This window comes from Diuraphis noxia, unplaced genomic scaffold (genome assembly GCF_037042655.1).
Source record: "Diuraphis noxia isolate RWA-SAM2 unplaced genomic scaffold, SU_Dnox_SAM2 contig0003, whole genome shotgun sequence".
In the NCBI taxonomy this organism is placed as follows: Eukaryota; Metazoa; Arthropoda; class Insecta; order Hemiptera; family Aphididae; genus Diuraphis; species Diuraphis noxia.
The window spans coordinates 18415865-18436262 of NW_028301713.1; the positions used below are offsets into that span (position 1 = coordinate 18415865).

Consider the following 20398-nt stretch of genomic DNA (forward strand, 5'->3'; position numbering starts at 1 on the left):
AAAGCTTGCAAATGCACCTATTACTTTTGTCTATGGTATAAGTTATTAATTATAACTTGAAAAAAAATTGTTTTACATTTAATAATGATGGTGTCCCGTGAAGATTTACCCATTGCTATATCTCTCGAAATAATAGTGATATCGAAATTCTGGTTTAGTAATAAAACTCACAGGGATAAGAACTACAATTGTTTCATATTTTAATTTATTTTAATATTTTAATATTTAATTATTTTCAAAAAAATCAAAGATAGCCATTTTGTAGAGTTTATTTTTCTGAAAACATTTACGTTTCAAAATTTTATTTTCATTAATTTCCTGATTTTTAATATTTTTTTAGTTTTGAGAAAAATTGTGAATTACTTAAAACCATAATGTTATCAAACATGTGACCCGCCGTGCCGCGCACATTCCCATTCGGCCGGCCGAATATTCTCCGTGTTCCTAATAGTTGTAAATTTATAATCATATTTTATTTTATCAAAACTAGAAAAAATATCAAAAATCAGGAAATTAATGGAAATAAAATTTTGAAACGTTAATATTTTCAAAAAATAAACATTACAAAATGGCTATCTTTAATTTTTTTGGAAATAATTAAATAAAAAAAATATATTTTTTAATATTTTACAAAAACATTAAAATAAATTTTAAAATGAAATAATTGTAGTTCTTATCCCCGCGAATCTTATAATAAAACCAGAATTTTGATATCTTCATTATTTCGTAAGATATCGCAATGCCCAATGGGTAAATCCTTGCGAGACACCCTGTATAGAGTCATAAATTAGTAACTATAGTAATAATTGTATTAATTTTGTGTCCTAGAAACTGTTGAAGACTCTGAACCATCAAGTGGTTATCTAGTAAAGCAATCATGTCATGATTCTGGCATCGATATTCGAGATCCACCTGTATTGCCAATACCTCGTAAAACTGTATATTCAGATGCTGATATACTTTTATCAGAATCTGAGTTTCTTCCACCAGTGCCTGTCATGCCATTGTCTTCTGACCATCTTAATGATACAGTTCAACTACGTAAAAAGAAAACCACGTCAGTGTCATTTAGTTTGGAAGATTCTAAGGAACAAGATTCTACAGGCGCAATAGAGGTTCAAAAAGTAGATGAACAATCTGAAAAACAGGCTCAGGAAACTAAAAAGAATAAGGTTGAATATACCGTTGTACCGTTTTGTTAAATTTTCTATAAGATAAACAATTATAATATAACATATTTTTAGATGTTAAAAAGGCTTTCTTATCCATTATCTTGGATGGAAGGATTTACAGGAGATAAGGATAGTGAAAAAGAACCTTCAGTACCATCTTCAGCTGAATCATCTCATCTATCTCATTCATCCAGTGTGTTTTCCAAAGTTTTTTCAAGGTAAATTTCTATATTTAATTTAAAAAAAATTTTAACACACATCACTTATTCCATTAATATTTTTAAGCATCTTTTATACATTTAATATAAAATGTAGAATATAATAACTTATTTTAACATGGCACTTATGTAAATAAAATGCGTGCTAGGGTATACACACACTTTTTATTACACACTATTAACTAGCATCTCCGTAGGAGAAGCTTCTAGAATTTTCATATTTTATTGTTTTTATTATTGAACTTTATAGGGAAAATATTATTAAGTTAAAATAAAATTTAGATTTCCAAAAATATATTCAATATATAAATGTATTGGATATATTTTTTATACATATTGATGGTTTTATTAAGAATTATAAATTTTTTATTTTGAATTCAATATGAGAATAGATATCAAATTAATATTATTTAATAAATCACTGTTAATGATAATAATCAACATAAGCTTTATAATTATATTTATATTTTATTATTTGAAGTTTTTGGGAAAGCAATTTTTTTGTCTCAATAATTGTATTTAAGCATTTATTTAATGCTAATTTGAAAGCATTATTGACTTGAAGCTATTGAACTTTAATTTTTGTCGCCATAATTACACTAAAGTGAAATGTAGATTACCCAACAAATATAATATTAGTTGGGCTTACATTAGTAGTTTGTATTATTAACAATATTTTATTTATTTTTTGTTATTGTTAATAATTAAATATCTATTTATTTTTCCTTACATAACTTTGTGCAAAATTTTCTTTCTCTTTCCAATTAATTCCTTTAAATTATTACTTCTGATAATTAATGATAAAGAAAACCAAGAGAGAGTTCACTTCTTAATGATAAGTTGATTGATTGAATCCAAGAAAACGATTAAAGCTCATTAATTAGCTAAATATCAAGACCTTGGGGATTGAATTTATTAAATAATGAACTTTATATTAGTTAATATTTGTATTTACAAAAAAAAATCTTTGAGGAGAGCAAATAGAACCAGAGTTAATTAAAAAGTGTAGTATGAGGATATGATGATAATTTTGTATTATTGCCAAGCTCACCAATAAACATGGTGACTGACTTTGGTTCGGGTCTGTTCCTAATGAAAACACCGAGCGAGGAGAGTGGGCGATTCCAGTTCCCGCCACCTCAGGACTGTTCGCCCGCCCCACCTTCGGCCACCCCATCTAAACGTGAAGGCCTCGCTAGCTTCTCGCCGTCATCAATTATTAACAGCGTAGGGTAAGTGGTCACACACTGTACCCCTAAATGTCTATCTGTCATTGTTCATGGTGATGTTATGTGTGTCCCTTATCCTGCCACCAAAACCACTTAATATAGTATTATTTTCAATGCAAGTTTTAGTCTTAGTGCATCAATTTAAATCAATAGAATGCTTTACAATTATTACTATTTTATTTTTATTCTTAAAATTATACTTTATATACACTTTTAAATTATTTAAATTATTAATTATATTTACCTATCATAATATATTATAATTATGATGCAATTAATTATAAATTATATATTTTACTTTGGATTATTATTAAACTGCTTTGTTCTTTTTCCAATAATATAATTTTATATTATGTTTAAATATTATTTTTATATTTATTATAATTGTTAAGCTTTGCCAATTTATTAATTAGTATGTTTACAACATTAATATACATTTGTACATAATCAAATTGTTTACTTTATTTTTATTTCGTTTGTTAATACAAGTTTTTATGATTATTAAAGGCGTTCATCAGTCACTACCTTCATACGCCAGCAACACAATAGCTCAAACAGCCGTTCAGATAGTCAGAGCACTTCAAAAGCTATACAACCTAAATTAGATTATCGAAGTATGGTATCTGTAGATGATATGCCTGAATTGTTTGTATCTTTTGAAAGTGAGTATAGAGTATTTATAAATGTTCATACAAAGTCATCACATTTCCATCTTTTACAATACTAACTAATACATTTTGCTCAACAGAATTAATTCCAAGACCCGTCCATACATTTGAAGAACCACCACCTCTTTATTTAAGGCTTCGAATGGGTAAACCAAAAGACAAGAAGATACCAAAGTCAACGCCAATCATGTCATATGGCAAGAAAAAGATGAAGCCAGAATATTGGTTTAGTGTTCCTAGAAACAGGTAATGTTATTTTATCAATTATACCGATTTATTATTTACTCTGAACTAGTCTTATAGTTACTTTTAATAAAATTGTATTTAAGGTGATAAATCTTTTATATAAAAACATTTAAATTTAAATTAATTAATCTATTAATAATATTTAATCACTTACTAAAGATCTATAATATATAATTTAAAATTAGTTTCATTTTTATGCTTCATTCACTATACATAGACAATAATGTAAAATGATCCAATTGATAATAATATTGTTAGTGTGTATAAATAAAGGATAATATTTCACATGAACCACAGCTTTTTGTATCATTCACAATTTATGTTTCTCTAAGTTGTTGGATATTTGTTGAAATTATTTTGTGTTACATGCTAACATTAATATGATATTAACTTTTAATCTATGCTTATGAAAAATCTTAAATATTTATGACATAAAATTAATATACATTTTAGTCAATTTAATAAAAAATAATTTTGAAGTATTTATAATTTTAGGGTGGATGACTTGTATCGTTTTCTAATGTTATGGGTCCCTCTCTTGTACGGTGACTTAGACGAAGAAATAGTTGCATGCCGTGGTTTTGAGTTGGTCGAATCTGACACAGAACTGTGGGAAGAAGCAGAAACACCACCTGGTGATGCTAGTGATAAAAAGCTAGACAGAAATGAAAGCGAAGCTGGTGACCTTACACGAGAGTCTTGGGAGGTAAGTTCTGTACTTATATAGTTTTTTAAATCTTAAAAATATATAATGTAATCTACATTAATGGTATATATAATCCATGATTCATGATATTTAGCTTCATATGCCAATTGTATGTGTAACTAAGTATTTACAAGGTGTCCCCTGTTTTTAAATAAATATTTTTCTATAAAAGGTGTTAAAAGCGCCATATTCAAAATTGTACTCGATGCTGAAGACTCAGGCCGATCAATTCGGATCGTCAGATTCGCAGGCAAATAACGAGGTACACTGTTAGTTATTAACAGAGACCTAATTTACTATTTAGTCGGACATAGTGGTAGTGATAATGTAAATGGCCAATTTTTTTTTCTCTAAATGTAATCTTAGAAAACTGACCATTTTACATCATTGCATTATAGCTATGATTATTAGTAAGCATATTATTTCACAATACTAAACTGTTTGTCAAGCCATTTATGGCAATTTTGCACAATTAATATTTAGCACATATTACATAATTATATCATTTCGAAATTATTATATTTTTAGATTATATATCATTATCTTAAATACGTTTAGTGCTTTTATATTTTAGCTGTAATTTATTATCCCTTAGTTTTTATAACACTAAGGTTATTTGATAGAGGCTTTTAACATAGTTTAGTGCTTAATTTAGGTCATTTAGTTGCTTTAATTGTTAAAATTTATTGGATCGGTATTTATCTATTATAGAAATAATTTATGAATTTTAATGTAGGTACGGAAATGATAAGAATGATTACTAGAGTAAATTAAGTATATTTAAAGGTTAGATTAATTATCTATTTTATTGTGGTTTTTATTGTTCCTCAAAATATTCCGAGTTTAGAATAATTTCCGGAATGAAACTTCAACAGCTCAGATATGATTTTTACACAAACCGTGTTTACAGACTTTAACGTCACAAATCCTCGTCCCACATTCACTGCTATTTGATAATATTATAATATCGCTTTAGCTAGACCTCGGAAGGGGAGCACTTTTAGCCTACGCAAGTACGTGACCGGCCCACGACATCGTTCATAGTAGGACGTGTGCGAGACACCAGATTACAATAAGATATAATTTTTAACGAATACTGGCGATCACATAACGTCTTACAGTCTCCCACTCACGCGATAATCTTAATAACAATTGTCACTGAGACAGTTATCGTGCAGGTCTCCCGTTCGGTGTTAAGCCGTCCGAATCTGTTTCAATTGTATACCTATCGTTGTAGCATTATCCGCAATAATCCTTCGTGGTGTTGGTCATCTCACATACCCGCTACGTTTATTTGCCCAAACAATCTGTCCTTTGTTATTTGTTTAATCCTAATCGAATTACTTGATCCCCAAAACTACAATATAGTAAACGTCATATTGCCGTTACTAATTCCAAACACGTTTATTGTAACGTGTTCCAAAGGTTTCACGAATTGAAATTTGTACACAGATAATACATTATTTTCAAAATTTCCATAAGTAACAAAAATTACGACGAAACACGTGAGTACTCGTTATTTTTTCAAAAAAAAAAAAACTGCATTCTTACGGGGAAATTCGAGAACCATTCAGTCTTTATTATTTTAATTTAATGATTTATCATTGCTTTTAAGTGAAACTACTGATTTTCTAACTGTGTGATTTGCTCGATTGTTTATATACTATAATTATTGTCATTTTTTCAATTAGAAAGAGTGTTCCAAATTGTTCTAAATAGTCTTATAAATACTAAAGTAAACGGAGATCGTTTCCCGAACGTATAATGTGATTATGATTATTACATATTTTTTTTAACTATATAAAATATAAATACCCATTTTATAGTGATTAGTGACTGTAATATTATTATCCTACCCAATTTAGCTGCTTTGAGTTATTATAGGGATATCCTATTATTGTTAGACTTTATACTGAATAATAATTGGCTTAAGTCTTGTATTTTTTAAATATTCATTATAATGTTTTATAAATAAGTTAGGTTAGGAGAAAGGTTATGTTAGTTTATTATGTGTTATAGTGTCGATTATTGTCCTTTACTCTGAAAACATACAATTTTTCATAATGCATTTAAGCATTGCGTCGTTTTTTATTTTAATTGTTGCAAATAATGTTTATTATTTGTTATAATATATATAATAACATATTAACATATAATGCACATTCATATCCTTTAAATTAAGTTCCTCAGAGTTAGGATACTGTAAATAAAATCTATACTTAAGTCATATTGCGAATGATGTTAAACCGTAACCTAAAAGTAGGTATAAAATTATGCAACAGCACTTTATTGAATTCCTAATTTTAACAAACTGGACAACGATAAAATTATTACTATTAATATTATTATTTAATATATTATTAATAAATTATTATTGTTCGTAAGCAGTTACTACCTAACCATCAAAATACTAATTTTTATAATTATTTTTAAACTAAATTACAGTAATATAAGAAAAAGTATTTTATTAAAGAGAACGACATTTTTTTTAATCAAAATTAATTTACAAAATACACAAAATATATGTGTTGTTTTTACAATGTATTGTTATTTAAAAATAAAATTATTAAATCATGACGAAAAATATTAAATCACAACTTAAATTGTGCATATATAACATGTATTGTACGTGCTGCACCTATTACTTATAGAAAACATAATTACAGGAATAAATAAAACTATAAACAACTATTTATAGATTAATCTTTTTAATAATATTTAAATGTATATGATGAGTAAGAGACATTAACAATAGAGGTCGGTAGAAGGGAACTTTCTAAAATTGACTCGCTCACTATCAGCTGTCACGGTGACCAATCAGTAGTTGAACGCAATAGCTTCATAAAGCATTTCGTGATCGTTCTTTTTAAATATTCAACGTGTTCTACACTAATTAAATAACTATAAAATAATAATTTTTTTTATTATTCTTATTTAATCCTCAACGTATAAGTTTACCACATTTGTTTATTGTATTATATTAAATAACTTACGTCCGACATTAATGATTGTAATTTGAGTATGAACGTGTCTCCGATGTGATACAGTATGATTTCTAAGACGTTCAGATTTTTACTACAACATGAATAGTTTTGGGAAGTCGTCAAAAACAAAATTGGCGTCCACTAAAGCATTTGTGAAAAAAGCACAACAACTATTAAACAAACGCAAAGTAAATCAATAATACCTTTGATAATTAGTTATTAACTTATAACTGTTTAAGTAGACAATACCAAAAACATAATGTGATGTGTCAGTTTTTTTATTTAAATTTTTAAATTAAATTGCGTTGTTTAATGACAAAAAATAAAAAATAAATAGGTAACCGTGTATTGATCATTGATTATTTTAGTATGACGTTTAAATTTATTTTTACGTGATTTCGTCCAGTGAATGATCATATTGTTAATATTTACAGATATTCCAATATTGACATATAATCGTATTTATTTGTTTTTGTTGTGACACTGTCTATAATAAAATGTTATTAGTAATTATTTAATTTGATTTTTATAGTTTTAAATCTCGCCAAGACTTAAACGGTATTACATGATACCATCATGTTTTTTTCTTTTAATTGATAATTCTAAGTACATAATCTAATACCAATCGCAGTTATTACGTTTTTAAGAGTTATGACTTATAAATTACTTTATGAAAACAACAGAACACACATTCACTATTATGACCAATCTCTGTGCTTTGTATTTCAATAAATAACTTATATTTATCAAATATTTCAGCTATGTAATTTAACTGAACGAGTATTTTATTTTTCACTAAACATAAAAAATAAATGGTTATTTCTACTGCTCGGATACATCCCAAGTCGTAGGTATTATTTTAATATTTTTAATTTTGGTATATGTAATTATTAGACGTATTTAAACACGTGTCTAACATTATAGTTTATGTTTAGTTTTTCCTTCTTCTGAGTTTGAACTTTCAATACTAGTAGGTTTTCGTTTTTATATACGTTTCAATAACACTATGTGTATTGTATATAATAATTTTATTATATTTATTTTATGTCTCAAACCTTGTATTAAAGATTTCGAATGGTGTTATTATTTTACGGTTATTCGGTTATTAGAGAGTTATAAAAGTTTGTAGATAATTAAATTATAAGCATTGTAATTATTCGATATTTTTTTACCACGGCTACTTGTATAATATTATATGTACAGAATATCCTGTATTTACTGCAAATACTTTGTAAACTTATAAAATAATATTTTCCTTTTGTATACCTACTCACATGTTGGTTAAGCATATTTATTTCAACTCTAACATTTGTTATTTTTGTATATATTTTTTTTTACCTGTGTGTTGTTATGACGTGTATAATATGCCTCTGCAGCGCGTACAACTTTAGTGCCTGCCGCGTATTTTATTCGTAAAGAAGACAAATATTACAAATACGGGTGAAATACTACTGGTGCTACATGTTGACCTTACTTGTTGTATCCTCCTAATTTCAGAAATGACGCCAATAATGCGTGTCTTTATAATACGCGCTGCAGACGAGTTTTAAAAGGCATTGATGAATAGTGCTTCATATTGTAGTATGTGTTTAAGTTTTTACTATATTTATGTTCAAATATTCTTTTTAGGGTTCAAATACGCTTGTATTTATACTAAATATGTTACGAAAATATTATGTTCCTTCCGGTGTACATAGGGAAAATAAAGAGATTTTTTAAGTCAGTAGTACCTATATTATCGAAATTTGCAGAGCTTTGTATAATAATTTCCTAGTTTTTGATTTTGTCTTACTACGTTTCTATTAACGCCTATAACTCTAAACGATTGTTTGCTTCGTATATTTGTTATAACCTTGGACGATTCTATCATTATTGGTTAGCCCGTAGATATTATATAGGCTATACCTAGTCAATAATTAAATTTATTTGGAATACCACAATATTGTGATGTTATTTTCCATAACCTCAATAGTTAGCATTTACCTACCGTGTTCCGTAGTTTTGAATGGGTTTTATTAAAATTATTTATTCATTTTATGCAGAATACTATTTTTACAAAATATATCGATATTCATGTTTGATTTTTAATATAATATGATAGTTACCTATATTGTTTTTCTTGTTAAATCGTCATCTCGACGACTTATTTTTAATGTGTATTTATATAACGTGTTAGATAAGTATGTTCGTTTTTTAATTAATTTAGAACGCTTAAGTTTAGTCTGTTTCACATTATTTTTATGTTCTACCGTTTGTTTGATGACAATTATTTTATCTACACGCTGTCTGTTCCAGCCCATTTGACCTTCAAACTTTTGTTATTGAATTATTTTCCCAACAATACCATATATGCGTACATTTAATGGTATGTATAGATATTTGAATATTAAAGTTGTTTTTATTTAAATGATAACACATCAATTATGTTAATATGCCATATCCTGTCTTACGATATTATAAACCATCAATCGCTGAATTATAGTTAGTATTGATGATGTTTATTGAATATCGATTTTCCATGTGCCTTTTCACTACTATAATATTGATGTAGACATGTAGTTATAAAATTCTTCAGTATGAGATTGTTATTGAGAATTATTTATGACATTTCTAATGTTTGATTTAGAAGCCTAGTGTGTTATAATGACACACGAAAATTCAAAGGTTTTGTATATTGTTAACAAATATTATAAACGGAAATAGCTTCTCTCTAAAAAAAAAAAAAGTTTGTGTTAAAAATATATATATATGATTATTGAAATTTGTTGAATACATTACTCAATGACGTTTGATATTGGTAACCGATGTTATCTTAAAATATTAATTTATATATTAAAAAATTTTAACTACAATTTGTACGCTACCGTTTTCATTGTGTGTGTGAATGAAGTAAAGTGATCTTTTAACTCTTTTGTTTTGTGTAACCTGTGTGGTGTTTTAGTTTATTAATTATTATTATTATGAGATGTATGACCGTTCGGGGTTATATAGTTGTCCACTCGTTCGTCTAGATTTTTGACGTTTTTCATCGGTAGGTACACAGCAAGTCGTGTTTCTATAGTGTTTATGATTTTGTTTGGGTGGTCAACCGTGCGTTTCACACAACAGGATGAACTAATTTATTGAACATCCTTTGAATATCCTTCCATACATACTTTTGGCTTTTTTTTACATGTTAAAGTTGTGCGCCGAGCCATCTAGTGGTTAAATATGCATTGATTTGTTGCTTTTTCTTGTTCTTTACGATATTACGTTGATGATAAGTTATCATTGATAACTCATAATATTGTGTTATTATTTGCACCAGTCTTTGATGTGTCGATAATGTTTAGATTATTGTTTCCCTATTTAAGCGATATCGACCGGGGTAATGGAAATTACAAGCTCAATTGGGGTAATTGGGTTATAAAGTGGACGGTGGTTTTTTTAATGTATATTATAACTAGGGTTGCCACCTCTCCGGTTTTACAAATAAATCTACGAGCTACGGGTTCAGTGAATTATTTTCCGGGATAATATCGTAAAATTAGTTCTAATTTTATCTAATATGTTCTAATATTAAAAATTTAAAAATATGTAAAGTACGATTTTAAACTTAAATTAACTTTTTTTTTCAAATTTTTATACCTTTTAATTTGTATTAATTATATTTTTATTTTTATCTGTTATACTCATAGATATATTATATAGTATAATTTTATTTACCTTTTTTTGCTTATCAGCCTATTTTGTCTCCGGGTCTACCATCTTTCAAAGGTGGCAACCCTAATTATGACATTGTGTAAAACATATAAACGTTCATTTTCTTCAACAGTCACACTACGAATTATAAGTACTGAAGTAACCACAAATAAAGAACTAAAATTAAAAATCAAGGAAGGATATTAATATCAAATTGCACGAACAATCACTATATAAACTATTGTATTGAATCAATAAAGAGCTAATTATCCATCAAACTAAATAATTCGAAAAATCGAAAATATTTTGACCTTATTCTATTCTCTTCTTGCTTGAACAGGAAATTAGTGCAGTAACCAATCTAATAGCATAATAAGACAATTCGGTTAAAATGTATCTAACAACAAAAATCGAACCAAATATTAACAAACTATTATAGCAAAACACCTGAAATATCCAACTGATTAGGATAATATCTTTTTAAATTTATAAAAATATTTATAAGTATATATATGACACGTGTACAACAAGTATAATTTGTATCACTGCATATTTTTATGTAATTTTTTAATTAAGAGAGCGAATAATTTTATTTTTTTTAGTGGTTAGTTAACAATAAAAGTTCGGGAACTACTGGTTTAGACGAAAAATATAAATCTTATATTATAACTATTGCTTTAAGTCCGAACATTTCAAAAATTCAATTTAAGTTTTACAATTAAAACTCTTGTTGGTATGTACCTGCGCTATAACGAATATATATGTACATTGTAAAGTGCAGATTCATTTTTGTGTTTACATTCGTATTTTTAACATGGATTAACTCTTTTTCGTATATAATACTCTAATGGCATATCTTGAATAAAGATTAATTATTCGACTTTTTTGAATAGCGTAAAATTATGTAAAAATAATATTTTCAAAAAAGTTAAAATTTTAAAATAATGAGTGTACAGAAATTTAAACGAATCACTTTGTATATAGTTCACGTATTTAATATTGAATAAAGAAGAGTCGAATTTTAAAAAAATGTCTATATAAAAGTATATTATAGGTTTACTTAGGTACCTTTACCTATGTACTCGATAAAAAAAAAAATTTAATTAGGTAATCAACTTTGTGCATAATTTTGTTTTAAACAATAAAAGTTGTTTGTTTGAATAATGCTTGACGTGCATTATTATAAAATTAAAAACAATTATTTATGGTGATAAAATTATTTAGACGTGAAATTACAAAATAATAATTTATTTTATGGTTAAAAAATAAAAGATAATCAATTTAAAACTATTAAATTGAGTTCTTGTTAATAATGATATAATAATTTATATTACAATAAAAACCCATAAATTCATAAAATAAAGCTGTGCATTAATCAAGTGAATTTTCGTTATTATGTTGAAATTATCTGTGTTTTACATCGCGGAGTTCAGATAATCAGAATGCATTTGGCTATATTATATGGTTAATGGTTATAGGAAAAGAACATACAGCTAGTATTTGCTTAGGTATAACTATGCAAGTGAATGTTTTATGGATTTTATTCAAATATATAAATATATAATTATGCAATTTTTAATTGCTTATTTACACTTGATATACACATGTCATATGAAAATGTTTAACTTTCAATATATATATATATATAGGTGTATATATTATATCTATAGGTAGTTCCCGAATTAGACAATTAACTACCTATTTCAATCATGAAAATTTCCGTAATATTTATTGTTACTTCACGCGACTTAAAACCTTCGTCTATATATTATAGGTATTATGTTTATATATTTGCATGAATTTTTTTTTTTTATTGTTTGTTATCATTTTACCACGGCTTGTAAAACAAATACCTATATACCTACCAGTATACTTACCAGCATTTACTTATTTGAAAAAATAAAATAAAATAAAAACCAAAAAGCGCAATTTTTATTTATATTTATAACACGTATAACCAATAACCATTACCTATCATAATAATTGTTTCTCTCTTATACGCGCATTTATTATTTCTTAGTTTAGATTTTTTTCCGTTTGTATAAATTTTGCAATTATAGTAACTTCAACATAAAATCTTCGCAATATAAACAAAAAGAAGAACTTCGTGAATAAAAAACTTAAAAAGAATAATTTAATTTTACGGTATACATCACTAGACATATTATTATATTATACCAAAATATTGTTTACCATGGATCTGTGTGACTCGCGTGACTATATTATTATAAGCGCATCACTTGCTGTAGTTAACCTATAGCGTAGTGTTGATAATGATTTTCAAAATAATATATTATATAATGTATAAAAAGCATGTGAATGTATACTTTTACTTTTTATTTTCTGTTCGTTGTCTATTTCCACCGACCTAACTCTAAAAAATATTAGGTGTATACGAAGTGTATCACAAATATCTGCAGCATACATTTCGAATTAAAATTACATCTCACGTCGGGTCCTCGCGATACATAAGCTGTACATGTATAGACTATTACCCAATATTATATATATCGTGATGTTTTATCGCTGTTGCACTTATGGGCAGTGCGATGTACTGTCACGTATGTTTTCTTTACCTATATATATTATATACATATTATGTTTTATGTTGTGTTTATAGAGCATGCGTTTATACATAATAGAATATTAGAATGTATATATATTATATTTGTGTATGAGTGCACCGATAACACATAATATTATATGGTTATAATTATGTACTTTTTCAATAATTTATTAATATGTAGTAATTATTATTGCACCACAGATTATTAAAATAATATTATCATTTATATATATATATTTTTTTTACACGTCCGACGTAATGCATTGTTCGACCGCGTATAATGTTATGTACAAATTTATAGGTATAGGCGAATTTAGAGTTTGATTTTTGGATGGACTTATATAATATAGTCCTAAATAATTTCTTTGAACGTCATAGTTGTTTCCTGTGCTCGCCCCTAAGTCCGCCTATGTTTATAATATACATAGTCAGTAGTCGGGCATGTCCCGCTTTAGCCGCAATACGAGTACAGCGCAGACGATTCTAATCACCGATTTTTTCACTTACACGTATATAGGTGCTGTCTATGAGTGATGAACTCCGTCGGGCCTTCTACGCGACCAGCGTCAATTCATTAGACTTTGAATCCTATATCCCCGACCTACATGGCATCACCGAAATCTTGACCGAAGACCACAGAAAACAACTGAGCAGGCATTTGCCGGCCAGAGCGGAAGGTAAATATAATTATTATTAAATTTGACAAAATATGTGCTGACGTTAAACATAATAAATATTTTTACGTTTAACAGTAGAGTGATATTGTTGGTAGGTATACCTATGGGTTTTTTTGGTTTTTTAATTAACAAAGCGAATATTATGAATAAGTGTTATGTGCTTAAATTTGAAACAGTTCATCTGGAAACTACATCTTCCCTCCTTGCACCATTAAATTTGTCTCAAAATATAGTTTCGCACAATGTATATACTCTCGAAGAAGAAACCAGCTCTGTATAATAAAATTACATGTAAAACGTATTATAAATTATAATACTTATATATGGTGTCATATTATTTTTAAACATTTCATCCTTGGTCTAGTTATCTTATAACCGTTCCTAGTCTTCTTAACGTCGGCAAGTTATTATTTCTACATTTTCATCAATCAAGACTACTTATCTACCACATAACATGTAGGTAACTCCTTTTAACCATATTGTATTGTCGAGAATGAACATAATATTTTTATATTTTAACCATATTGTGTTAGTTGCTGTATATGACATTTTAATTATGAACTGTGTAGTATTTAATTTTTTCTTTTTTTTAAAATTAAACGCTGTATATTGCAATAGTTCGTGGGAACGCACACTTTTTCATGGATGATAAATAATATAATGCTGCAGTTTAAAAATGATATACAACTTTGAAATTTAATTTAAACACAATATTAATCGTATTATTAATAATCCTATTAAAGCATATAGTAGTTAATCTTATTTTTGTCCTCCGTTTGTACATGCAATTTAAATAAAACGTGCTGGTAAATTTACTTCGTTTCGATGTCGGTGTGTGTATCAAACTTTTTAATTTGTCGCATCTCTAAAGTCGCAAACAAAATACAAGTCAACCATGATGATTTGTTTATTTTGAACGATCATTCTATTTAAATCCTGCTGAGATCTATTTAATATTAGCGCATATATGTGGTTATTTTTGGATATCGTCCATATTATAACAGATTAGTTTTTGTTTTCATTATCACTTTAAAAATAAGAACTTTTAATTTAATTTTTTTATACACATTTATAGGCTTAAAGTAAACTTTATTAAATTTGGCGTTAAATAAATTAACTTCTATTTTAATTTAAAAGATTGATAAATGTAATATTTTTTGCATTTAATCCTCTTTATAAGTTTATACCTACCTACAGTTTTTTTTTCGTTTATAATTGTATTATTATATATTATTTTTATAAATTCTCTGAAGAATATTACTGTTTCTAAATGATTGGAGTCACCGCCGAGTTGAAATCAAATAGAATACCATAAAAAACATGTCCAAAACTATTTAATGTAAAATTGCGAATGAAATTATTGGAATAAAAAAAAACTTCCCAGCTTAATCAACACACTGTACTATCAGTGTAAGTATTTACTACTATAGGTATAGTAAATATTTTAATTTAGATTATTTTATATAAGATGTAAAACAGTTGAAAATTATAACTAGCTTAAAAGTGGTTAGGTAAACTATTTAAGATAAAATATTAGTTAATTTCTGTTGTTTCTTTCAAGTTAAAATTAAAAACCTACATAAACGCTTAGATTTATTAGTAATTTTTAAAAATCAAGTCAATGTGCATACTGGTTTTACAAACGTGAGTTTAGATACCCGGTTTTTTTTTTTTAATGTTAAACATTTTTCTTTTGACCAGTTTATACAAAATAGACGTTTGCCATAATAGAGTTTTAATAGTTTTATCGTTTACAAATACACAAAGGGTATAATATTATATTATAAGTTAGGGGATACAAATTAAAAATTTGAAAATAGTTAGGTTAACTTTTCCATTTGTGTGTATTATAATAATTATAGTTATTATTGTTGTACTTCATCGGCTGCGATCGTGGCAGACTTGTGTCACCAATAATAGACAGTTTCCTGTCTTTTGTCCCGTGTGTCCCCGACGTCATCGGTCCAATTGCTGATTTTTTTTTTATCGACATGAAAAGTTTGCCGGAGCTATAGTAGATACATAACTTTGCGTCAGCTAAGTGTTATTTGATGGTTCCTATTGTATTTGTGTTTATGTGTGACTTCCAAGGCTTTAATTATTACTATCATCGTCGCTGTATTATTATATATCTCGCCATTGGCGAATACGACGTTGATATTAGGCTTTACGAGAGATTTTCTTCCTCAAATAATCCTCTCAAGAACACCAAAAAATTCACGTTTTATGAGTAAAATTATGTTATACAGTTTGTGTTATCCTTGTGATATCGTAACTATTATTTGATTCAGTGTTGTTTTTTATCATTGGCCTAACGTCCCGTGTCTCATTTTGGAAAAAAAACTTTCTTCGTCAAAGCAACAACGAATATTATATTAAAAGGGGTTTGCTACTTAATTTTATTTCCTTCATCGTGCATATATCTTATTAAATTGCAAGTACCTATAGTAGGTATACGCTGCAGTGGCTGTTTTTCCTGTTTGGTATTAGTTGTCATTATTATAGCACATATATATGATGCGTGATATCGATTTCCCTTTGTTGCGATTAAATATTATAAAATAGTTCAATCAAATCGATGTCGTTTTTATGGTATAGATTCGCCAGCTGATTAAAAATATTTTAACACTAATCGAAAATCGTACTTTGGCCTTGTTCGCCTTTCTATATTATACTCTCTCTGTGTCTTAATGTATATAAATATTTTACTATGTTGTGTAGTGTAATAAGTGTTTTGTTTTTTTTCGTTTCAGGATATATGTGGACGCTGGTCTTCAGTACACTACAACACGGTTTCTCTTTAAACTCCATGTACCGGAAAATGAGCAAAATTGAAAGTCCAATACTCCTAGTCATCCAAGACACGCAAAACAACGTGAGTGGCTGATACGAATCCGTCCACGCGATATCACACGCTTTCGTTCATAGCCCATATCATTTTTTTGTTTACCATTTAATCATTGTTGCAGGTGTTCGGAGCGCTGACGTCGTGTGCATTGAAGATGAGTGACCATTTTTACGGTACGGGCGAATCGTTGCTATTCACATTCTGTCCGGACTTTCAGGTGTACAACTGGACAGGTGACAACATGTACTTCATCAAAGGCAACAACGAGAGTCTGTCGATCGGGGCTGGAGAGTGAGTATATATTTATTTGAAACTAATGGTATCCCTGTAGACCCAGTGACGTCATGCATAGTGCCTGTATATTAAAAAATAATGTACATACTCCGTGAGGGATATGTTCGGGTGGTAGATGCAAATTTCTGCAACTTTTTCTGTCCCACGAAAATGTATAGTTTGGCCGCCACTGTTTCTATAGTTATCTACTTTATGATATTATTTATTAATAATCGGTCGATTTTTTTTCACAGTGGCAAATTTGGGTTATGGCTCGACGGTGATCTGAACCAAGGCCGGACCGAAGCGTGCAACACATACGGCAACGAACCCTTAGTCAACGAACAAGATTTTGTTGTCAAGATCCTCGAGTGCTGGGCGTTCCTATAAACTAATAAAAAACCAATTTTACACGAACACACATACACACACATACAGATATACACAAAAACACACAATTCACAATTAATTTTTTTTCTGTACTAAATTATAATAACTTCTCGTCAATCATTTGAGATGGCGAAAAAATTACTTATAATTTTCAACCACACCGAAACTCTATCATCTCTGTTCCCCACCTCTGTTGTACCTGTTTGTATATATAAAACTTAAATACTAAAAGATCAATAGGTGAAAAATAACATAATACAATATTATTTAGCTCAATATTATACATACGAGAAAGTAGTGTTATTACTATGGTTTTTTTTCTTGTTGATATACCTATGTGTAAAGAAAAATGTATAACATTGTAATAACATTTAGTGATCGTGTCTAGTCTCAGCCGAGAGTTATAAGAGTCGACTTTGTGTTGCCTGTCCAAACCTGAAACCCTTGAAACAATCATATGCGGCAGCACTAGCTGATTATATATTTTTTTTTCTAAACCACTTGTTTTAATATCAAAGCAAAAAGAAAATTGTATCTCTTGTTTCCAGGGACCACTAGTCATTGCACGTGTGAGCACTTCATGCGCCTGTAACAATATTTTTGAAAATCAATCCACCCCATTTCTGCAACCGTTAGACAATCACAAAAACTCAATTTTTCCCGCCCCGCCTTTATAATGTCTCTGAATCTCTCGATTAATTTTTTTATTTTTATTCGTTGTATTATTATTGTGTTGTGGCAACACTGATTCGGTAGTTGGGCGCTGTAGTCCTTAGATTATTAAATTATGTAAACCATATTATTATATTACTATACGTGTACTACTGAAGTAAAGTAAAAATAATAAAAAAAAACTTGTAAAAGATATACACTAAATAAATATATCCATACAATATTAATAATTGTGATAAGTCTTGCATTGGCCTAATGTAGTATTATCGAGAAAAAAATTATGCTAGAGCGTCGTATAAAAAACTATTTTAGTTTAAGAAAATTTAGATATTTTACTATACTATATATAATATATATTTATATATATATAAATAATAATATTATAAGAAAATTACTGTACCTCTAGCAAAGTCAATTCCGTAGTGATTAAGTGGAAAGCAATTATAATGAATTTTGAGTGAGGAAGTGAATTAAAACAAAATACCTAAGAAAAGTATATTATTATATTAGTGAAATGCATCGTAATTTATATTTGATAAATACCGGTAACTCGTAACTAATTTATTTGTCGTTGTTTTTCATTGTAGATAAAATATATGTTAATTGTTTTATTTCTTTTCCTTTACTGATAGCATTATTATTGTGTATTTATTATTTTATAAACGATTGCGGGCAAACCAGACGTTTGTACCTAATTATTGTTGCGCGTACCAGTTTTGAAAAAAAGCCTTAGAATGCGCTTTGTGTTTGTTCTTTTCTTTTAACTTCTTTTATTATTATAATTTTAAGTATTTTAGATGGTATTATTTATATATATTATATAATTTAAAATTAAAATTAAAAAAAAACATTATATTATAATTGTTACTGTTGCGCAAGTGATTTATTTTGATTTTGACGTGAAAAATAAAGTAAATGTAACGTTGAAAAATATAATCTTGTTCTTACCCGTCTCCTGTATCGCCTACTCCGTCAATTATATTGTGTATGCAACCAGGCGCGTCGTTAGGGCACAATCAAGAGCCATACCGTCGCTTTAATGTTTTTAGTTTTATGACGTCAACAGTCGACGTGCTTCTTTTTATGTTCTCTATTTAAACTAACATCAATAACCTCTTATTCCTTATAACCCATAACTTGTTGCGGGGTAGTTAATTGGTCATCATCGATAGACAGGTAGGTACACGAGTTAACGACAATATTCGGTCGGACTATGGAAGCCGATCGTACGTTAAAGCGCTGTAAAAATTTGACACATTTAAACGTTTTACGTAGTTATAAGAGCTGCGGACAGCCCACTACAAATCTCATCCCACCCACCTAGTTTCCGGGTGCAAATAGTGTACAGACTTGTTCGATCGGATATTAAGCTCATATCAGTAATGGCTGTAAACAGTGGCGTATTTAAGGTTTTTCTGCCTCTAGGCACTTTCCAATTCGCCGCCTTCCTCCCCCCTTCATCCTTCCTATAATTATTTATAAAACATATTTAAATATACAATTTATTATATTATTATAATATTATACTAAAAAAGATACATTGAGATACATGTAGATATATAGTTGATTCATTTTGAGCGAACAAAAATTAGTTGAGTTTGATTTCATCAAATGAAAAATACTTTTTATAATTTTGTAAAAAATAATTGTTGAAATTTGCCGCTCTAGGCCCGGCCCTATAGGGCCTGTGCCTAAATACGCCTCTGGCTGTAAATGATGATGGAATAATGCTTATTGTTGTATCCACGCGTAATAAAACCAATATTGTTTTGTCGATCTATAAAACGACACGGATATATGGAGTTATTGGTACGAACCGTGTGGTGATTACCAGACAAATGAGAAGTGGTGTCATGCGTGGGGACCAATCACAGACGGCATTGGGCGTGGCTCTGCTTATTTGAGTGTCGCGATTGGCACAGGAGTCGCCACGATGGACAAGACCATCGTGTGCCTAAATACATTAAGGTGTGGATCTCCAATTCGATTAGTACTTATTCGTTACTCATCCGAGAAAGAACTCGGAGAATCTACCGGGAACAAAATTAGTGACATCAACAATAAATTA

General features: G+C 28.4%; 1 protein-coding gene across 14 annotated transcripts in view; it reads left to right on the forward strand.

Annotated features, from left to right (window-relative positions):
• Positions 1–19266, forward strand: part of mtd (TLD domain-containing protein mustard) — a 185872-nt gene extending 166606 nt beyond the window's left edge. For 9 of the 14 annotated variants that reach the window (XM_015508808.2, XM_015508802.2, XM_015508809.2 and 6 more), the window contains 11 exons: positions 829–1172; positions 1245–1390; positions 2437–2622; positions 3127–3281; positions 3368–3533; positions 4029–4239; positions 4412–4501; positions 13988–14147; positions 16901–17022; positions 17117–17286; positions 17523–19266. In XM_015508808.2, coding sequence (XP_015364294.2) covers positions 829–1172; positions 1245–1390; positions 2437–2622; positions 3127–3281; positions 3368–3533; positions 4029–4239; positions 4412–4501; positions 13988–14147; positions 16901–17022; positions 17117–17286; positions 17523–17658 — 1886 coding nt within the window. In that variant the 3' untranslated portion in view covers positions 17659–19266. Of the gene's footprint in view, positions 1–828; positions 1173–1244; positions 1391–2436; positions 2623–3126; positions 3282–3367; positions 3534–4028; positions 4240–4411; positions 4502–7093; positions 7412–8784; positions 8805–13987; positions 14148–16900; positions 17023–17116; positions 17287–17522 lie in introns of those variants that run through there. The other 5 variants (XM_015508804.2, XM_015508805.2, XM_015508806.2 and 2 more) reach the window with 5 other exon arrangements.
• Positions 19267–20398: the final 1132 nt, after the last annotated feature.